Below are 19446 nucleotides of genomic sequence, written 5' to 3' on the forward strand. Positions count from 1 at the left end.
TGTGCATGTAAAATAACTTAACTCTTTGAGAAGATACCTAGAAGGGGAACAGCTGGGTCAAATGGAATTTCTATTTTTAGTCTTTTGAGGAATCTCCATAGGAATCTCCATAGTGGTTGTACTAGTTTACATCCCCACCAACAATGTAGAAGAGTTCCTTTTTCCCTGCATACTTGTCAGCATTTGTTGTTATTATTTGATTTCTTGATGATAACAAATCTTTCTGGAATAAGATGATCTCTCACTGGTATTGTTATTTATGTTTGTTTAATGTCCAGTGGTGTTGAACCTTTTTTTCATGTACAGTACTTATTGGCCATTTGTATTTCTTCTTCTGAGAAGTGTCTGTTCATTTCAGTTGCCCATTTTTGATTGGGTCTTTTATTTTGGGGAATTAATTTTTTTGAGTTCTTTATATATGCTAGATATTAGTCCTCTGTCCAAGGAGTAGCTGGCCCCCCAATTTTTTCCCATTCTTTAGGTTGTCTTTTCACTCTGTTGATTATTTCCTTTGCTGTGCAAAACCTTTTTTTGGGGATTGAACTTGTGACCTTGCGCTTGCAAGGCATGCGGTGGAACCATTGAGTTAAATCCCCTGTGTAAAACCTTTTTAATTTTACATGATTCCATTTATTCATTCTTGGTTTTATTTCTTGTGCCGTTGTGGTTCTATTCAGAAAGTCCTTACCCCTGTGCTTACGTTTTTAAGAGTTTTACCTATTTTATCTTCCAGCAGATTAAGTGTTTCTCTTATAGCATTTAAATCTTTGATCCGTTTTGATTTTAATTTAGTACATGGTAATATGTATCTTCTGCATGTTGATATTCAATTTTCCCAGCATCACTTATTAAAGAGACTGTGTTTCTTCCAACACATGTTTTTGGCCCCTTTGTCAAAGATAAATAGCTGAGTGTGCCTGAGTATTTCATAATTTTGAAAACTCCATTCTGGTGGTGGATATTTGGGTTGTTTCCAGTTTAAGTCTATTAATACAATGTTATTATGAATGTCCTAAATGTATCCTGATGTATGTGTATGTATATGCACAGGAATGGAAATTTCTGTTTTATATGTGTTTACTGAGTAATGCTAAATTGTTTTTCAAAGTGACTGGACCAGTTTATATACTCTCTAGCAGTGTATGAAAGTTGAAACTGCTCCATATTCTGGCCAGTACTTGGGATTGTGGTATGTATGTATGTATTTTAATTTTTGAGACAAGGTCTCACTATGTAGTTCAGGCTGGCCTTGAACTCACTATGTAGCTAGCCCAGGTTAGCCTCAAATTTAAAGCTGTCCTCCTTAAGGAGGCTAAGCCTTAACTAAAGGAGGCTAGCCTCCCCAGTGCTGGGATTATAGGTGTGGACCGTCACACCCAGCATGTCTTTTTTGTTGTTGTTGTTGTTGAATAAAACTAGTTCTTTGCTCTGAATTCCTTAGTCGTTGCTTAAATGTGTTGCAGTATCTTCTTCCACTCTTGTCTATCAGGGTCAGTGTTTCTGTCTTTCCCTCCCTCTCTCCCTCACTCTCTCCCTTCCTCCCTTTTTTGGGGATCGAATTCAGGACCTCGAACTTTGGAGGCAGGCACGGTGCCACTGAGCTAAATCCCTCGGCCCCCTCCCTCCCTTCTTAATATGATCTTTACTGCTTTATTGATGTGGTAGGAATCAAACCACAGCCCTATGCATGCCAGCCAAGTGCTCTCCCAGTGAACTTCATCCCCAGCCCTCTTTATGGTATCTTTCATTAAAATGTTCTACATTTAATGTAATTGAGACTTTTAAAGTTAGTTTTCTGTCTTGTGTTTCTGGAAATAGTTTTTTGTGGTGGTAAGGTAGGACCCAATTATTGAGTTTTTTCATCTGATGAATTCCTGTTTATTTGAAAATCCTCTTCTTTTTCTAGTGGTCAGCAAAGCAACCTCATTCATGTCTCAGGGACTTGCCTGTGTGTGCGTGTGTTTCTCAGCTCGCTGTTTGTTTCCACTGGTCTGTTTGTCTTTGCCTGTACTGTACCAATAGCTCACAGTTTGAAGTATGATAACTGTAATAAGCTCTGTTACACAGGAGAAATAACCCCTTATATTTTGTTCTTTTTCAAGGATATTTTTCTTTCTTTCTTTTTATTTTCCCCCCAGTACTGGGAATTGAACTCAGGACCTTGCACTTGCAAGGCAGGCGAGGTGGCATTGAGCTACATCCCTGGCTCTTCAATGATATTTTTCTTGGTTAGTCTTACTCCTTTGCATTTCCATATGAAGTTTTAAATTGTAGTGGAATTTTTATTGGAATTGCATTAAATCTGTACACTAATTTCCCTCATATATTTAAATATTCTGCAAGTTTTTCTTTTTAAGATGGAATCTTGCTGTGTTGGCCAGACTGATTTTAAACCCAATAAGGTTTTATAATTTTCTGTGTAGTGGGTTTACACTTTTTTTGTTCCATTACATTCATTTATTCGTTTTTTGGTACTGGGCATTGAACCCAAGGCCTTGTGCTTGCTAGGCAAGTGCAGAGCCCCTGAGCTGTATCTCTGGCTTTCCTTCACTTTTAGATGTTTCATGTATTTAAATCTTGTTATAAATGTTACCTTTTTAAAAATTCTGTGTTCTAGCTCTTGTTGCTGATCCCAAGTATTTTTCTGAAAGAGCTAATGGTAAAGCTTCTGTGTGTCTCTGATCAGCGGTACTGAGTAGAATAGGATGTTAACATGAAGAGAAGTAAGCAGGGAGAATGGGGTGGGAAGGGCATTCTTGGTCCCTTTTCATAGTGGCTTTTCTCCTATGTGTAACATTTAGGACGTACTTGTTTGTTTTTTATGTGTTTTTCACAATCTGGGGGAGAAAGGGCAGATAATGTGCTTTTTCATTCTGTGTTGTTGCATGGGAAGTACTAATTTTTGGGAGAAGTAAAAATCTTGAGTGGGCAGTTTCTGCTCAAAATTACATTCTTTTCTTTCTTTTCTTTTTTTTTTGGTACCAGGGATTGAATTTAGGACCTTGCACTTGGGAGGCAGGTAGTGGCACCACTGAACTAAATCCCTGAAAATTACATTATTTTCTTGGGGAAAGAAAAGAGATGTTTAATAATGTTCCTCAGAAAGTCTCATTTTCTTGATTAAATCTTACTTGAAAATGCCCAAATCTTAAGCATATTGATTCATTAAATGATTCTGTTTATAATGTGACTTAGAATTTCCTACCCTATTTCATCCTAATCCTTAGAGACAACCATTTTCCCATTTTTTAAAAAATTAAGTTTATTGGTACATTTTAGGTATAAATTACAGTTACATTCATCATTGAGATATTGTATCTTTACATGATTTATCTTGGTTCTTATTTTTTCCCCACTCCCCTACCCTCCCTTCACCCCCTCCACCCTTCCCCATTTACAAAGACTTTGTTTCCATTGTTTTCTTTTTCTCATTTTTTCTTTTTCCTTCTTTCCTTTCCCCTATCCGTCCCACTTCCCCTACTCCTTTAGACCATTTCTTCCTATTACACAATATCAATTATACATTTTTTAAAAATTACAATATCAAGATTTAGAGGACATTACCACAGATTTTACAGAATTTAAAAGGATATAGAAAGCATATTACAAAAATCTTTTTCAAAATAAATTTGACAACTTTTGTGAAGTACCTTGGAAGACAAATTAATGAAACTGACTCTGGAAGAAATACAAAATTTGAATAACACCTATTAAAGAAAGTATATTCTGGGCCAGGGATTTAGCTCAGTGATTCAGGCACCTGCCTCACAAGCACAAGGTCCTGAGTTTGATCCCCGGTACCAAAAAAAAAAAAAAAAAGAAAGTGTATTCCTAGCTTGAAAACCTACCTATATGACAACAACAACAGGCTTATATACATTTTAACTGATGAAACATTTAAAGCAGAAAAAAGAAAGAACACTTTTCCCTTCATTTTAGGAAATCAACATTGTGATAATACTAAAACTGGATAAAGATAACAGAAAAGTATGAACATAAATAAAAATTTGTTTAACAAAACAAACTATTAGAAGTCAGATCTGGCAGTATTTAGTAAGTGGTTTTATTGTAGGGAATAATATGTTGGTTCAGCATTGGAAGATCCACCCCCATAAATCATCATCTTAACAGAGGAAAGGAAAAAGCCATATGATCCTATCAGTAGTTGCAGAAAAAGTATTGGACTAAATTCTACAGCTGTTCATGGTAAAAGCTATCAGGAGACTAGAAGTAGAACAGAACCTTCTCAACACATCAAAGACATGTACTCCATACTTCCAGCAAAAACACCTTATATGAATGGAAAAGATACAGTGCTTTCTCCTTAAGGTGGGGAACAAGGACAGATATGCCTACTCTTCATCTGTCCATTAAACTTTTTTTTTTGGTACCGGGGATCGAACTCGGGTCCTTGCGCTTGCGCAGCAGGCGGTGAAACCACTGAGCTAAATCCCCGGCCTCCCTGTCCATTAAACTTTGAAACATAGGCCCAAACCAAAATAGTCTGGCAATAAAAATAAATAGCATAGGATTGGCAAGGTAGAAGTAAAATCTTTATATGTAGATGAAATGATCATCTACAGAAAAAATACTAAGAAATCTCTTGGAGCCCCTAGAACTTGTATTTGAATTTAGCAGGATTAGAAAACAGAAGGTATATATAAAAATTCAGGTCTATGTATACTTGCTATAAATGAAGAATTGGATATTGAAATTTAAAAGATATGTAGGAGTACAAAGGACCTGGAAGAGTAAAAAGAAAAAAAAGTGTTGGAAGACATTTATTACCTAATTTTAAGACTTCCTCTAAAGCTACAGTAATCGAGGCAGTGTTGGTGTAAGGAAAGGCATATAGATCAATGGAATAAAACAGAGAATCTAGAAATAGAACCACACATATATTTTTGAAAGATTATTTAACATTAACATTTTATAGAACATAAACTCAACTCAAGAGGTGCAGAAAAGATGATGTTTTCAACAAATGGTACTAGAACACCTGGTATCCATATGTAAAAAATTAACCTTAACCCTTTGTTTCCATATATAAAAATAACTTGAAAGGATCTATGAAGGACTAAAACTATAAAACTTTAAGATGAAATTATAAGGGAAAATGTTTATGAATTTAGGGTAGGCAAGAATTTCCTAGGATACGAAAAAATATGATGCATAAAAGAAAAAAATTGATAAATGAGATTCCATCAAAATTTCGAACTTTAAAAGACATCATTAAGAAAATGAAAAGTAGTCCTTAACCACAACATATTTATAATACATATAACCTATGACCAGAATATATAAAGAACTCTTACAGCTCATTAATAGACAACCCAATTAAAAAGTAGACACAAGAAGATGATAAATAGCCAGTACAGCACAAGGAAAGGTGTGCAACACTAGAATCAGAAAAATACTAATCAGTACAATAACAAGACTGTATTATACATTCATTAGAGCGATTAAGTTAAAAGTTTTTTTTTTTTTTGGTATGGGGGATCAAACTTGGGTCCTTCCGCTTATGAGGTAGGCGGTGGAACCATTGAGCTAAATCCCCAGCCCTAAGTTAAAAGTTTTAAAAGAACAAATGTCAGCTTAGGTGTGAACCAGTTAGAACTTTTTGATACTGCTAATGTGAATGTAAAATGATAAAACCATTTTGGAAAACAATATAGAAATTTCTTATATTACTGTTAAGAACCAACAGTTCTGTTCTTAAGCTTTTACTTAAGAGAAATGGAAACACATGTTCACAATAGATTTGTACATACAGGTTGACTGTCCCTTACCTGAAATTCTTGGAACCAGAAGTGTTTCAGAATTTGGTTTGAAATCCACTGTTCTGCAAAGAGGATCCTGCTTTTTTGGGGGGGTTCCTGTTGCATAGAGTATTGTTTTCCACCCTTTAACTTTCAGTCTGTGAGTTTCTTTTTAAATTAAGTGTGTTTCTTGTATGCAGCATATTGTTGGATCTTGCTTCTTGACCCATTCTGCTAGTCTATTTCTTTTGATTGGTGAATTGAGACCATTAACATTGATGGTTATAACTGATATGTATTGACTTATCATTGTCATGACTTTTTCTTTTTGTTGGATTCTTCCCCTTTGTGTTTAATTTCTTGTCGTGCAGGATGGATTCATTCTGCTGGGCTTCCTGGGGTTGTGATCCTCATTGTCTTTTCCTAGGATATTGTCGAAAATTTTTTGGACTGGTTTGGTATTCATGAAGTTCCTCAGGTGCTCTTTGTCACGGAAGTATCTTATTTCTCCACCAATTTTGAAAGATTGTTTTGCAGGGTACATCAATTTGGGTTGGAGGCTGTTTTTTTTCTTTTTTTTTTCCCCATTAACTTTATTGGTACATTTTAGGTATAAAATACAGTTGCATTCATCATTGGGATCTTGTACCATTACATGAGTATCTTGGTTCTCATTTTTTTCCCCTTCCCTTACCCTCCCTTCACCCCCTCCACCCTTCCCTATTTGCAAAGACCTTGTTTCCATTTTTTTCCTCTTCTCATATTTTTTCCTTTCCCTTTTTTCCCTTCCCCTACCCTCCCAGTTCCCCTGCTCTTTTAGACCTTTTCTTCCTGTTACACAATATCAATTATACATGTTTTAAATTACAATATTAAGATCTAGGAGACATTACCACAGATTTTACAGAATTTAAAAGGGTATAGAAAGCCTATTACAAAAATCTTTTTTGAAATAAATTTTACAACTTCTAAGAAGTAACTTAGAAGACAAATTAATGAAACTAACTCTGGAGGAAGTATAAAATTTGAATAGCACCTATTAAAGAAAGTATATTCCTAGCTTGAAAACCTACCTATATGACAACAGCAGGCTCATAAACATTTTAACTGATAAATTATATCAAACATTTAAGGCAGAAAAAAGAAGGAACACTTCTCCCCTCATTTTAGGAACTCAACATTGTGCTAATCCTAAAACTGGATAAAGATAATAGAAGAAAAAAGTATGAACATAGATAGAAATTTGTTTAACAAAACAAACTCTTAGAAGTCAGATCTGGCAGGATGTGGAAAGTGGTTTTATTATAGGGATGGCAGTGTTGGTTCAGCACTGGAAGATCCACCCCCAAAAGTCATCATTTTAACAGAGGAAAGGAGAAAGCCATATGATCCTGTCACTAGTTGGAGAAAGAGTATTGGACTAAATTCTACAGCTGTTCATGGTAAAAGCTATCAGGAGACTAGAAGTAGAACAGAACCTTCTCAACAGATCAAAGACATGTACTCCATACTTCCAACCAAAACTCCTTCTATGAATGGAGACGATACAATGCTTCCTCCCTAAAGTGGGGAACAAGGGCATATATGCCTACTCTTCATCTGTCCATTAGACTTTGAAATATAGGTCTAAACCAAAATAGTCTGGCAATAAAATGACACAACTATGATAGGATTGGCATGGCATAAGCAAAATCTTTATATGTAGATGAAATGATCATCTACAGAGAAAATACTAAGAAATCTCTAGGAGCCCCTAGAACTTGTACTTGAATTTAGCAGGATTAGAAAACACAAGGTATATATAAAAATTCAGGTCTGTGTATACTTGCTATAAATGAAGAACTGGATATTGAAATTTAAAAGTTATGTAGGAGTACACAGGACCCAGAAAAGCCAAAAACAAAAACAAAACCAGTGTTGGAAGACGTTTAGTACCTAATTTTAAGGCTTCTTCTAAAGCTACAGTAATCAAGACAGTGTTGGTGTAAGGAAAGACATATAGATCATTTGAATAAAACAGAGAATCTAGAAATAGAGCCACACATACATGGTCCACTGAGTTTTGAAAGATTATTTAACATTAGCATTTTATAGAATATAAACTTAATTCAAGAGCTGAGGAAGAGATAGTGTCTTCAGCAAATGGCAATAGAACTCCTGGTGTCCGTATATAAAAAATTAACCTCAACCCTTTTTTTCCATACATGAAAATAACTTGAAGGGATCTATGAACCTAAATAAGAAGAGGCTGTTTTTCTTTAAGGCTTGGAATCCGTCGCTCCAAGCTCTTCTTGCCTTGAGAAGTCTGCTGTGATTCTTATGGGCTTTCCTTTGTATGTGATTTGTTTCTTTTCTCTGACTGCTTGTAGAAGTATGTTCTTTTGTTGGGTTTCTGGAATCTTAAGTATTACATGGCTATGTGTAGATTTCTTTTTTGGTACTGGGAATTGAACTCTGGGACCTTGCATTTGCATAGCAGGCCGCGGTACCACTGAGCTAAATCCCCAGCCCCTGTGTAGATTTTTTCGATTATGCTGATTGGAGTCCTGTATGCCTCCCTTATGCCTCAAGTTGTTTTCCTCTGCTTGGGAAGTTTTCTGCCATCGCTTCTGTGAACAGTTTTTTCATGTTTTTTGCACTCTCTCCTGTTTCTTCATTGACTCCAGTCAGTCTTATGTTATTCTTCTTCGGATTGTCTAGTAGCTGTTGGATTGATTTCTTGTGGTCCCTTACTATTTTAAAGAAATTCTTCTTTTCCTGGTCACTAATTGCAATCTTATCTTCTTTATCCGAAATTCTGTCCTCACATTGGCTCATTCTGCTGTGTAAACTTTCAGTGGAGTTTTTAATCTGTTTGAAATCTGTTTGCATCTGTTTTATGGATTCCATTAGTTTCCTATGTTGGGATTCCATCGTGTTCCTCAGCTCCCCTATTTTTTATCTGTGTCTGCTCTAGATTTATTAAGCATGTCTTGCACTATGGGCACAATCTCTGCTGTTATCTGAGAAATTATTTCTGATTTCGTTTTTTCCTGATCCTCTTTGCCAGTTCAGGGAGTCCACATGGTTGAGTATCAGATTGTTCCATCCCGTTTCCCTTTGGGGTGGCCTTAGGTGATCTGGAAGTCTGGCTTTGAGACTTTTTTATGTGTCTTCTCATTTCAGCAAATGCAGCCTGCTGTGCCTTTGTTGAGGCAACTTTTTGCTCACTCAGTGATCTTCATTTCTCAGCAAGCCACAGAGCTGCCTTTTCTCTACTACCCACCAGTACACTAATTCCTGGGTTCATAAAGGTGGCCTTTTGGATCTCTGAGCTGACCTGTTGTCTGGGTGGGCTTCTGGCTGGGGCCTGTGCACATTTGGGATGGCTAGGGCACCTATGTAGCTGTTGTCTGAGAGGGCCTTTGGCTGGGGGCTGTGCACCCCAGTTCCTGTTGTGTGAGCAAGCTTCTGGCTAGGGTCTCTCACACTTGCTGCTGGTATTGGGGTGAACCTCTGGCTGTTACTTGTGCGCCTGAGGAGCTCTTTTCCAGGCAGGCCCTTGGCTTGGGCCCCAGCCTCTGGGGTCGGGGTGGAGCCCTGGCTGGGACCTACTTGCAGCCGCGCTGCTCTGGTCTACACTGCTGCTCCCCCAACTAAGGTGGTCTGGTGTGCCTTTATTGCAGAGATTTTCTTCACTTTTCCGATGGGCTTTAATTTACATCAAGGGACCTCAGAGAGGCCCTCTTTCTGTTGTTCATTTCTACTCTATCTTCTCAAGCTCAGAACAGTGTCCTTTATGACCCCTGCAACTCTGTGGTGTGGATCCAGGTAATGGCTTGGCACAACTGGGGTGGGAGTGTGTGTGTGTGTGTGTGTGTGTGTCTGTGTGTGTGTGTCTGTGTGTGTGTGTCTGTGTGTGTGTGTCTGTGTGTGTGTGTTTGTGTGCTGGTGCCCAGGAGGCTTACCTTGGTGCTCTGGGCTCCCATTCTTATTTATTAAATGTTATGCTAGGCTCCTAAAGAACTGGAATACTTGCTTATTAAAACAAAAAAAAGCAAAGCAAAACACTAAAAACAAGCTGGCTCCCATAGATCCCATCTTCTTGAGAAGTTGCTGCCAGCATGTGGTTTATTTGTATACATTTCCAGCCTACTACTCTGGACCCATTATATGTCCTGCTTTATTTAGCATTGTAATTTAAGATTTGTCATATGCCATTGAATTTTTTTATAAGTAGCCTTTTTAAAGGATTCTGTGCCATCATTTAATCCACTTGGACATTGGAGTCATTTTCTGTTTTTCACACACTAGTGTTTGGCTGAACATCTTTTAAAGCCTTTCCCACATTTTGGATTATTTCCTTAGAAGTGGAAATATTGACTTAAAGTATATGTTAAACTATTCAGTGAATATTGAGTTCCAATTGAGTTCAGAGTATTGGAGAGTTAGGAATGAACAACACAGATGAGGTTTTTGTTGTCTTGGAACTCACAGTTCTAGGAAAGAGAAAGATTAAAGATTTATATAAGTCAGTTCATAGCTACATACTTTGGTAATTGCTTTAAAAAACAGCACAAGATATTATAACAGAGTAACAGCTAATGTGAGGAGAGAGATTTAAGGGGAAATCAAAAGCACAAGGAATGGTTTGCTAAATGAAAGGAAAAATTGGTGAAGGCTGGGGGGAGAGGAGAAACAGGCAAAGGGATAGGCAAAAGTTATTAGAGAAAATGGGCACAAAACCCCCAAAAGAATTGCCGTATGTCAGTGAAGGATGTCAGTGGAGGGAGTGAGGTAAAGTGATGAGAAATGAATAGGTAGGGTATAGATCACACTGTCCATTGTAGGCCTTGGTAAGAGTAGAGTCTTGTGAGAAATACATTGTCAGCTAACAGCCCAAATTGCCTACTGGTTTATACTTTCATCAGCCCTATAAGAGGGAGTGGTTTGCTAATTAGGATTGATAGTCTCATTTGTTATTCCTTTTTTAAGTTGCTAATGTAAGAGGCAAAATGTTTTCCTTTCAATTTGTATTGTACTGGTACTGCTCAGGAAGAACCTTTCCCAAGTGTTTGTAGCCACTGGGAATTCTGTCATTTTTACACATACAGTTCATTTTTTTAGCTCATTAAGACAATTTGGGGGGGTACTGGGATTCAAACTCAGGACCTTGCACTTGCAAGGCAGGTGCGGTGCCACTGAACTAAATCCCCGGCCCTTTAAGATTTCTTTTTTGGTTTTTTTGGTACCAGGGATTGAACTCGGGTCCTTGCGCTTGTGCAGCAGGTGGTGAAACCACTGAGCTAAATTCCCGGCCCCAAGATATTATTTTTAATTCTTCCACAGGCACTTTAGTAACTGACTGGGAGTCCCTTGCCAGGAATTTGTCTAAGTTTCTTATGTGTTCCTCATGCTCAGTACTCTGGATAAGAAGCTAGATAAGTCAAGATCAGGTTTCTTGTTTCTTTTCATTTTGTTATTTTATGGTGTGTGGATCTTCCAGTTTATGGAGTTGAAATTTGAAAATACCCTGATAAATTCTGGTGCCTTTATTTTTTGAAGAGCCACCTCACACCATCCTTCATTTAAGAAGCAATTCAAGTTTCCTGTTAAATATAATTAATTGCTGTTGCTTTTACATTTGTTTAGCTTATGGTTTGGACTCTTATTTAGCACGTCATTTTTTCTTTTTTTAATGTTGGTTAGGGATTTTCTTCCCTACCTTCTTCCCTACTTATTATATAGAGGTCTTGAGGAAAAGGACAGTGTCAATCTGGGTCATCCTTGTCTTTGTGCTTCCACTGACATTGACATTGTGTATAATGACAATATCATAAGTACAATGTACACTGTGGGTGAGATGCCTGTTCATATTTATGTGTATTGAGGTCCTTAACATTTACCCTGTAAAGTGAGCTGAAATAAATAGAGCCTTCATCTATTCTGAGGCCAAGGAATAATAGACCTATGGGAATGTGTGATCCTCCTAGGTGGTAGGTCTGATGGGATCCTTGCTGGTAGTTGTTATGGTCACAGGGAAGCTGGCCAGGGCCTGTAGTAACTTGCCTGAGTTCTGGCTTATCTTTCAGGTGTTTCATTTTGCCTAACTCCAGGTATCTGGAGAAAAGTTTAACCGGTTGAAGCCTGTAGAATTTTAGTATGATGGTTAGATTTTTATAGAGCTGAACTGTAGTAAAGTCATGTATGTGCTTGTGAGAACCCAAATCAGAAATGGACACAGGAATAGGACTAAACATCCATGTCCTGAAATCCCACAGAGATTATAAAAAGGCATACAATATTTCTGTGTATACCTGTCGATGTTACATTCTCCATAGAAATTGGCATGATTGGTGAGGTTGACAGCTTTCTGTGGTTATTTTGTAGAGGACATAAGTGCTCTGTTTTTCTGATTTTTCCTTTACATTTTATTTAGGACTTAGCATTCCTGAGGGTGTTAACTTTACACTTCAGTACTTCATGTAGCTTTTTAAAGCAGTGGCACCTCCAGCATGTGTATTAATGGGCATTATAGCAGTATATCTGCTCTATCTGGGTAGGTATTGAGTCTTGTTATGACCTTTTCCCCTGATGTTTGCATTTTCTCTGATAAATACTGCTTTTCTTTCCATGTGGCACACACTTATGTGTGCTGTCACACATCAGACACTGTGCTAGATCTGAGAATGAGGAATTAAGTCAGGAATAGAGTAATAATAGAGGTGGGCACAGGTGCTGGCGGGCACAGATGAGTGGTGTTTTGCATATTCATGGAGGAGAGGGTGTGAGTAGGATGGGGAGAGTGCCAGGATCAGGGAAAGCTTTCTTAGAGAAAGCAGTGCCTGAAAAGTTTTTTTTTTAATAGCAAAACCTTTATTGGTATGTTTTAGACATATATAGTAATACTCATTGTATGGAATTTGCATCTGTACGTGATGCATCCTGCCTCTTTTTCCCCACCCCCCCTAACTCCCCTCTCCCTCTTATGTACAAAAGCTTTGTTTCCATTTTGGAAACAGAGTTTTTAAGGATGAATAAGAATTGTTTGGTAACAATGTTGATTTTAATACAGGAAAGGTTGTAGAGAGAAACTGCATGGTTAAACTATTGCTGAGGTTCACACTACCATCTGTAAAGTATTCCTGCTGAAAACGTTATTTTGAAATGGATCAAACCTCTATACCTAACTCCTAATCCACTGGAAATCTGGATGGTAGAGCATTATATTAAATGACACTATTGGGGTATCATTAGTAAAATCCAAAATGTAGGAAGACATCTTGGTTTCTTCAACAGATTTAAAGAAAAGAAAAGAAGCCACACATGGTGGCACATACTTTATAATCCCAGCACTCTGGGAGGCTGTGGCAGGAGGATTGCAAATTCAAGCTCAGCCTGGGCAGATTAGCAATTTAGCAAGACCCTGTCTCAAAATTAAAAAAGGACTGGGGATATAGCTCTCTGTAAGCCTCTGGGATCAATCCACAGACAGACAGACACACACACACACACACACACACACACACACACACACACACACACACACACACACACACTGGAGAGGAAATCTACAAATTAAAAAAAATTTAAGAGACTCATTGATGAGAGCCAGGTATGATGGCACACACCTGTAATCCCAGAACTCTGCAAGCCGGAGATAGGAAGATCACAAGTTCAAGTCCAGCCTGGGAAACTTAGCAACTTATTGAGACTTTGTCTCAAAATTAAACAATGAAAAAGTGTTGACACAGCTCCATGTGAAGGGCCTGGGTTCAGTCCTCAGTACCACAAAAACCAATCAATGAAATGCAATGTGTTGTCCCATTTGGACTCTGATTTGAATTAATAAACTCTTAAAAACTTATGAGACCATTGGGAAAATTTGAATATTGATTAGTTGATTTTAAGATTTAAAGATTTAGGTGTGTTCATCGTATCGTAGTTAATGTTTAAAAGTAGTTTTGTATTTTTGTTATATAGAATAAAGGTGAAATGAGATGACTCACAGAATTTGCTTTGGGTGAAGCATTGTTGTCTAGGTGCTCTGTGTGTTTGGTCGTGGGGCACACGGTAGGACAGATGAAACTATTTTGGCCACGTGGCAATGAATTCTGAAGCTAAGTGTTATGTACACAAGTAATTTATTATACCATTATTTTTTCTTTCTTTATTTTTAGAAAAAAAATCTTGCTATGTAGTTTAAGCTGACTTGAACTCAGTATGTAGCCCAGGCTGGTCTCGAACTCACAGTAATCCATCTGCCTCAGCCTCCCCAGTGTTGGGATTACAGGCATGCATGTCATCTTTTCTTTCTTTTTTGAGACAGGATCTCACTAGGCAGTTCAGGCTGCCTTGAATTCACTATGTAGCCCAGGCTGCCTCGAATTCATGGTGATCCTCCTGTCTCAGCCTCCCAAGTGCTAGAGTTAACAGGTATGTGCCACCATGCCTGACAGTCTTTTCTGTCTTTATATGGATTTTAACTTTTCTGTAAGTTTTTTTTTTTTTTTTTTTGGTACCGGGGATTGAACTCGGGTCCTTAGCTTGCGAGGAAGGCAGTGGAACCACTGAGCTAAATCCCCGGCCCTTCTGTAAGCTTTTAAAAAGCTATTTCTAGGGCCGGGGATTTAACTCAGTGGTTTTGCCGCCTGCTACGCAAGCCCAAAGACCCGAGTTCGATCCCCGGTATCCCCCCGCCCCCAAAAGCTATTTCTAGACTGTAGGCATGAAATACTGATGTAGATCGTGAAATAAAACACTGAATGTAGGGATGGGATAAAAAAGATGGATTTGAGGAATATAGTATAATTAGTTAATTTGGTAGCTCATTATACCTTTAGGGCTAGAGGGAGAGGAATCTAAGTTTATAATTTGGGCCCTGAATATTGTTACCCAAGATAGTGAAGTCGAAATAGTATAACTTGAGGGGTAGGTACAGGGCAATGATACTGGAAATTTGGTTTTTGGACATGTGTGTTTAAGATAGCCAGATAGAGATGCCTGGTTAGAAATTTGGAGGTGATGTTTGAGCTAGATAATGGATCAGTACTTAGGTAGAAGTTAAAACCTTTAGAAAGGATGAGATTGCTCAGGGAAAGGATATAAAAGAAGTAAGGGGCATAGAAAGAGGAGCTATTTATGATTCTAATAGGAAAGGTATGACAGGAAAATAGATTTTTATGAAATTCTAGGAAATAAGTTTTAAGGAGAGTATGGAAACTAACAAATTTAGTAGGAAGGTCAACTAGTATAAAAACTTGTCTGGGGCTGGGGATTTAGCTCAGTGGTTTTGCTACCTGGTGTGCAAGCGCAATGACCTGAGTTCAATCCCCGGTTCCAAAAAAAAAAAAAAAAATATCTTGTCTAGTTCCTCTGGACTATGAATATTAAGTCTTTGGGGAGTCTGGGAGGGTGGGGCAAGAAAGCTATATACAAAGTTATATTGTTTTAAAATTTTTTAAATGTTAATGTTAAAAATTTAAAAATCTATCTTAATATCTTGCAGTATCCTATCCCTATAGAGTTAATTAGAGTTTGTTGATCATACTAAATTTGCATTGAATAGCTAGAAAGTTATTAGAAGCAAAGCTTTTATTGCACTGGAAATTAGGGTCGTTACCCTACATTCCCTTGGTTCTGTTAGCTTGAAAACCATGTTCATTTGTGTAGAGGCCTTGTTAAGGTTTACTTTAGTTCTATTTTTATGAAATGTTACCAGTTTGCACAGTAGTGAAACTGAAGCTTCTACTATTGTGAACCATAGGATTTAGACTTATAGAACCGTGCAACCTGTTTTTTTGGGGCCCGGGATCGAACTCGGATCCTTCCATTTGTGCAGCAGGCGGCAAAACCACTGAGCTAAATCCCCGGCCCTGTGCAACCTGTTTTAAAACTTGTTTTCATGATGAATCTCTGGCTGTACTGTTGCTCTTGAGTGTAAATATAAATTCTGAGCAATAGGCATAATTGTTGCTTCTTATTTCCTTTTAAGATTACTTTTAGATTTGTTTTAAAAATAGTTTTTCTTTAACTTCTTTTATCCCAAAGAACATATGGGTGTGGACTTGCTGTGAAAAAGTGAAATCAACTGTAATGTGCTGTTTTATTGTTACTACACTTTGTGACTGTCAGCATCTCCTATAGGGCTGAATATTTTTTATTTTTTTGGTACCGGGGATTGAACTCAGATCCTTGTGCTTGCACAGCAGGCTGCAAAACCACTGAGCTAAATCCCCGGCCCCTACAGGGCCAAATATTGACACTTGTGGCATTGCAAGCAGTCTTCTCAGCACAGAAGGGTTTTGGCAGGAGGGAAATAGCCCTCTGCCCTTCCTACTATCCTCTGTGCAGGAATCTTATAATTTGTATTTATTTTCCTCAGCATACAGAACTGTGAGAACTTATTTCATTTGAAAAACCCTCACACATCAAATTGTGCAGCCCACAGAGGGACAGGGGAATGACTCAACCTTTTAGGGAATGTGTCTCTCTCATTTGCTAACCTTTGAGTAGCCTCCATGCAGTCTGAGTTGAATCTTACCCATTTTCCCCTAAGACGGAGAGCTCAGTTGCCAGAAGGGGCCAGTGAGAATGCTACTGCCTCCCAGAGCAGCCTGCAGCCCACAGTGGCTGCCACTGCGATGCCTGTTGAGTCATTCCCACAGTTCTATATAGAGCTCTTCTAAACATGATGTTCTTTGGAGTGAGAAAGAAAGGAAAATTTTTTCTTCTACAGACCCCCCCCCCCCGCCCGCCACCAATCTACACCGCTTTCTCTTTTCTAAGAATATTGTCCTCACTCATTCTGAGACTTGTCTTTTAAGGTCTCTTAGTGCTTTCATTTATCACTTGTTTGACCATGTAAGCATTAAGGTATTTGCTGGGCTAAGGTTGCAACAGTAGGCTTTCAAGATACGGGCTGTTACTTCACCAGAAAGATTGAGGAATTCTAGATAAACAAACCAAACATAGGTTTCTAGTTTTCAGCTGTTTAAAAATCCATCAAATATGCAAAAAGGCATCTTAATATCATTATAAATATCAACTACTATTGCAAAAGAAATGAATGAGCTTTTAATTTTGAGTAAATAAAAAATAGCTATATATGTAATTTAAAAGTATTTTAGCCGCCCCTGACCCGGAAGTTAAAGTGCACATGTCTGTTGTTATTCAGAATATCTGCTCTATCCTAGTGGAGAAAGGATTGAAGTTTATTTATCAGGAAAGAGAAATTCTTATACGTTGAAACTGTCTTCCTGTGTGCTCCATATATCCAGTGTGATCATAAAGTGCTTTAAGGAAGTCAGTGTTAGTAAGCTGTCTACAGATAGCATATCTCACATGGGGACAAGTTAGGGGCTCTTTTAGGAGACTGACAGATCTGAATAACAGATTACAGCTCCGGAATGTATTCAGATGATCTTTTGAAACAGATATTTTAATTGGAGTGGGGGTGGAGAAATACTTGAGCTTCTGCAGTTAAATATTCAACTTCTTTAGCCTGTTATCTATAAATATCACAGATGAAAAGGCTGTTGGAACTCTTTTTCAGAAAATTTGCTTAACTTACATATTCATTTATTTGTATGTGTATCCCTTCTTGGCCTTTTGGCTAAGATCAAGTGTAGTATTTATTTGTATGTGTGTGCTTATGCATCTAATCTCTATACCTGCCTCTCAATAGGTGAGTAATTAGACCATTTGTTTCACAAGATTTCGTTGTTTGGATTGTATTTAATCTGTTCCCTTAAGCTATATTAGCAGCAGAGTCTCTAACATTATGGTTTTGAACAAAACCTCATGAGAAGAGGGGGTGGTAAGCAGTTCATCTGTTTTCGGAAAGTCTTTCTGTGTGTCTCTCCCTCTGCTAGAGACGCATAGAAGGGAGGAGCTCACTCACTGCCTTAACCACACTCCTCTGTCTTCACTGGAGCACATTGGTCTCCTGTCGGCAGTAACTCAACTCTGTCATCCTGACTTGTCTGAAGGGTGGCAGTTGGTGATTACTCTGAGAACAGGAGCAAGTTCCCACAGTCTGGTTTGAGTACAAGCATGAGACTGAATTTGTGAATGCCTTCCGTTGCGTCTGAAGACATCTTTTTTTCTGTGACTTTGACTTCCTTCATTGAATTTGTCAGCTGTTGTTTCTAAGAGGACTTTGTCATGACTCTGCTGGAACCTGAGATGTTAATGATGGCTGTACAGTCAGGTAATAATCCCCTTATTCCTGCAAATCCCATTTGCTATACACTTCTTTAACAAGGCTGGCCATATGTATACTAGGAATGGACAGAGATAGGAAGATAGAGCATACGCTGTGTAGAAATTGTACAGCATTTTCAGGTTTTTATTGTTTAAAAAAGACTTTCTCTAATTGCAAGTGGTAGTTACTCAGATACAGCTAACTGGTCTTCATACTGTCCAGTGAGGAGACCTTTTGAGCAAAGGAAAAATATTTGTCTTCTTTAATTAATCTGTTGTCTGTGGAACTGCTTTTAATGAAAGATATATTGCTTTTGATATTTTATACATTATCTTTAATCACTATACTCTATTTTTATGTCTTTATGAAAGCATCTTTTAAGTTTTTCCTTACTTGCTCTTTCTTTTTTGCATTATAACCTTTATATTTCATCTTTTATATGGATCTATAAAAATGCTCTTGATGACACATAGAATTGGGAACAAATTTTGTTTTTGTTTTTTTTTTGGCACTGGGGATCGAACTGTGGTACTTGCGCTTGCAAGGCAGGCAGCGGAAGGGACCAAATTTTGGAGATGGGGAAGTTTGAGCAAGGAGATAATCGATGAAAAAAATGCAGGATTTTCAAAATTTTATCTCTAAAAATAGTTTTCCAATTCAATAATGTCTCTTAAAAATTTTTAAATTCCAGTTTTTAATGGTTTCCTACTTTTAATGTTTTAAAACTTGTAAGTCAGATATCTAAAAATAGGGAATGTTCCCCTTTTTTTATTTTTAGATTTCTGCTAAGATGTCATCTGTAATGTTTTCCTGTTTCAGACCATGTCTTCAAAGATTTATACACTTGGGGACCTCTTTCCTATCCACAGGCTGCACTCAAAGGAGAATAAGACTCCTTTGGTCTGGCAAATACCGTCTTTGGCAGGATAGGTCTCTTTCTTCTCCTTAGGGAGCACTTAGGTAGTGTGTTGTCAGACCCAGATATACATCAGTTGAGCGCAGTATCAGATGCTGTCAGGTTAAGCCTTATGGACAGGGAAGGGGCAGAAAGAAAGGTGATACTGCTACCATTTTGTACTTTCTAGTTTTGCAAACATGACTATAATGAGTCATTTATTAATTGAATTTTTTTGTTCATATATGCTATATATTTCAGGTTGCCTTTCCCTTTCCTCCCACAGATCGGTTGAGCTTTGTGTTCTAAACAAGATAGTATGCTTATCTGAATGTTTCCCATCTGTCTTTGATGAAATAGCTCCCAGTTAAACTGATTTGGATTTTTTTCCCTGTATGTATTCCAGATCTCTGGTATGTGTGGGCAACTGCATATTTTATCCTGAGGGGTAGATTTTAGCATTTGAACTTTCCCTGCTTGATCACCTTGTTACTTACAGATTATCTCAATCCAGTAACTTCCTAGTAAACGTTAAAAGATTATTTTTCCCCAAGGTAGTTTGTGTTCTGAGGCCCAAAAAGTAAAGGGATATACTTAATATTTTCTTG

The 19446-nt window shown here is 37.8% G+C and overlaps 1 protein-coding gene and 1 pseudogene across 5 annotated transcripts in view; both read left to right on the forward strand.

The window, feature by feature from the left end:
• The window catches only part of Mrtfa (myocardin related transcription factor A), a 199486-nt gene that overhangs the window by 81167 nt on the left and 98873 nt on the right, over positions 1-19446 (forward strand). Inside the window, exon 1 of one of the 5 annotated variants that reach the window (XM_004845553.4) lies at positions 16516-17949. The exons of the other annotated variants lie outside the window; for them this stretch is intronic. Coding sequence (XP_004845610.1) covers positions 17904-17949 — 46 coding nt within the window. The 5' untranslated portion in view covers positions 16516-17903. Of the gene's footprint in view, positions 1-16515; positions 17950-19446 lie in introns of those variants that run through there. 5 annotated transcript variants of the gene reach the window in all.
• Positions 17333-17443, forward strand: LOC147827456 (U2 spliceosomal RNA; annotated as a pseudogene).

The sequence above is a fragment of the Heterocephalus glaber genome, unplaced genomic scaffold (assembly GCF_053883595.1).
Source record: "Heterocephalus glaber isolate CG9 unplaced genomic scaffold, H.glaber_assembly_v1.0 deba00001444, whole genome shotgun sequence".
NCBI classification, from domain to species: domain Eukaryota; kingdom Metazoa; phylum Chordata; class Mammalia; order Rodentia; family Bathyergidae; genus Heterocephalus; species Heterocephalus glaber.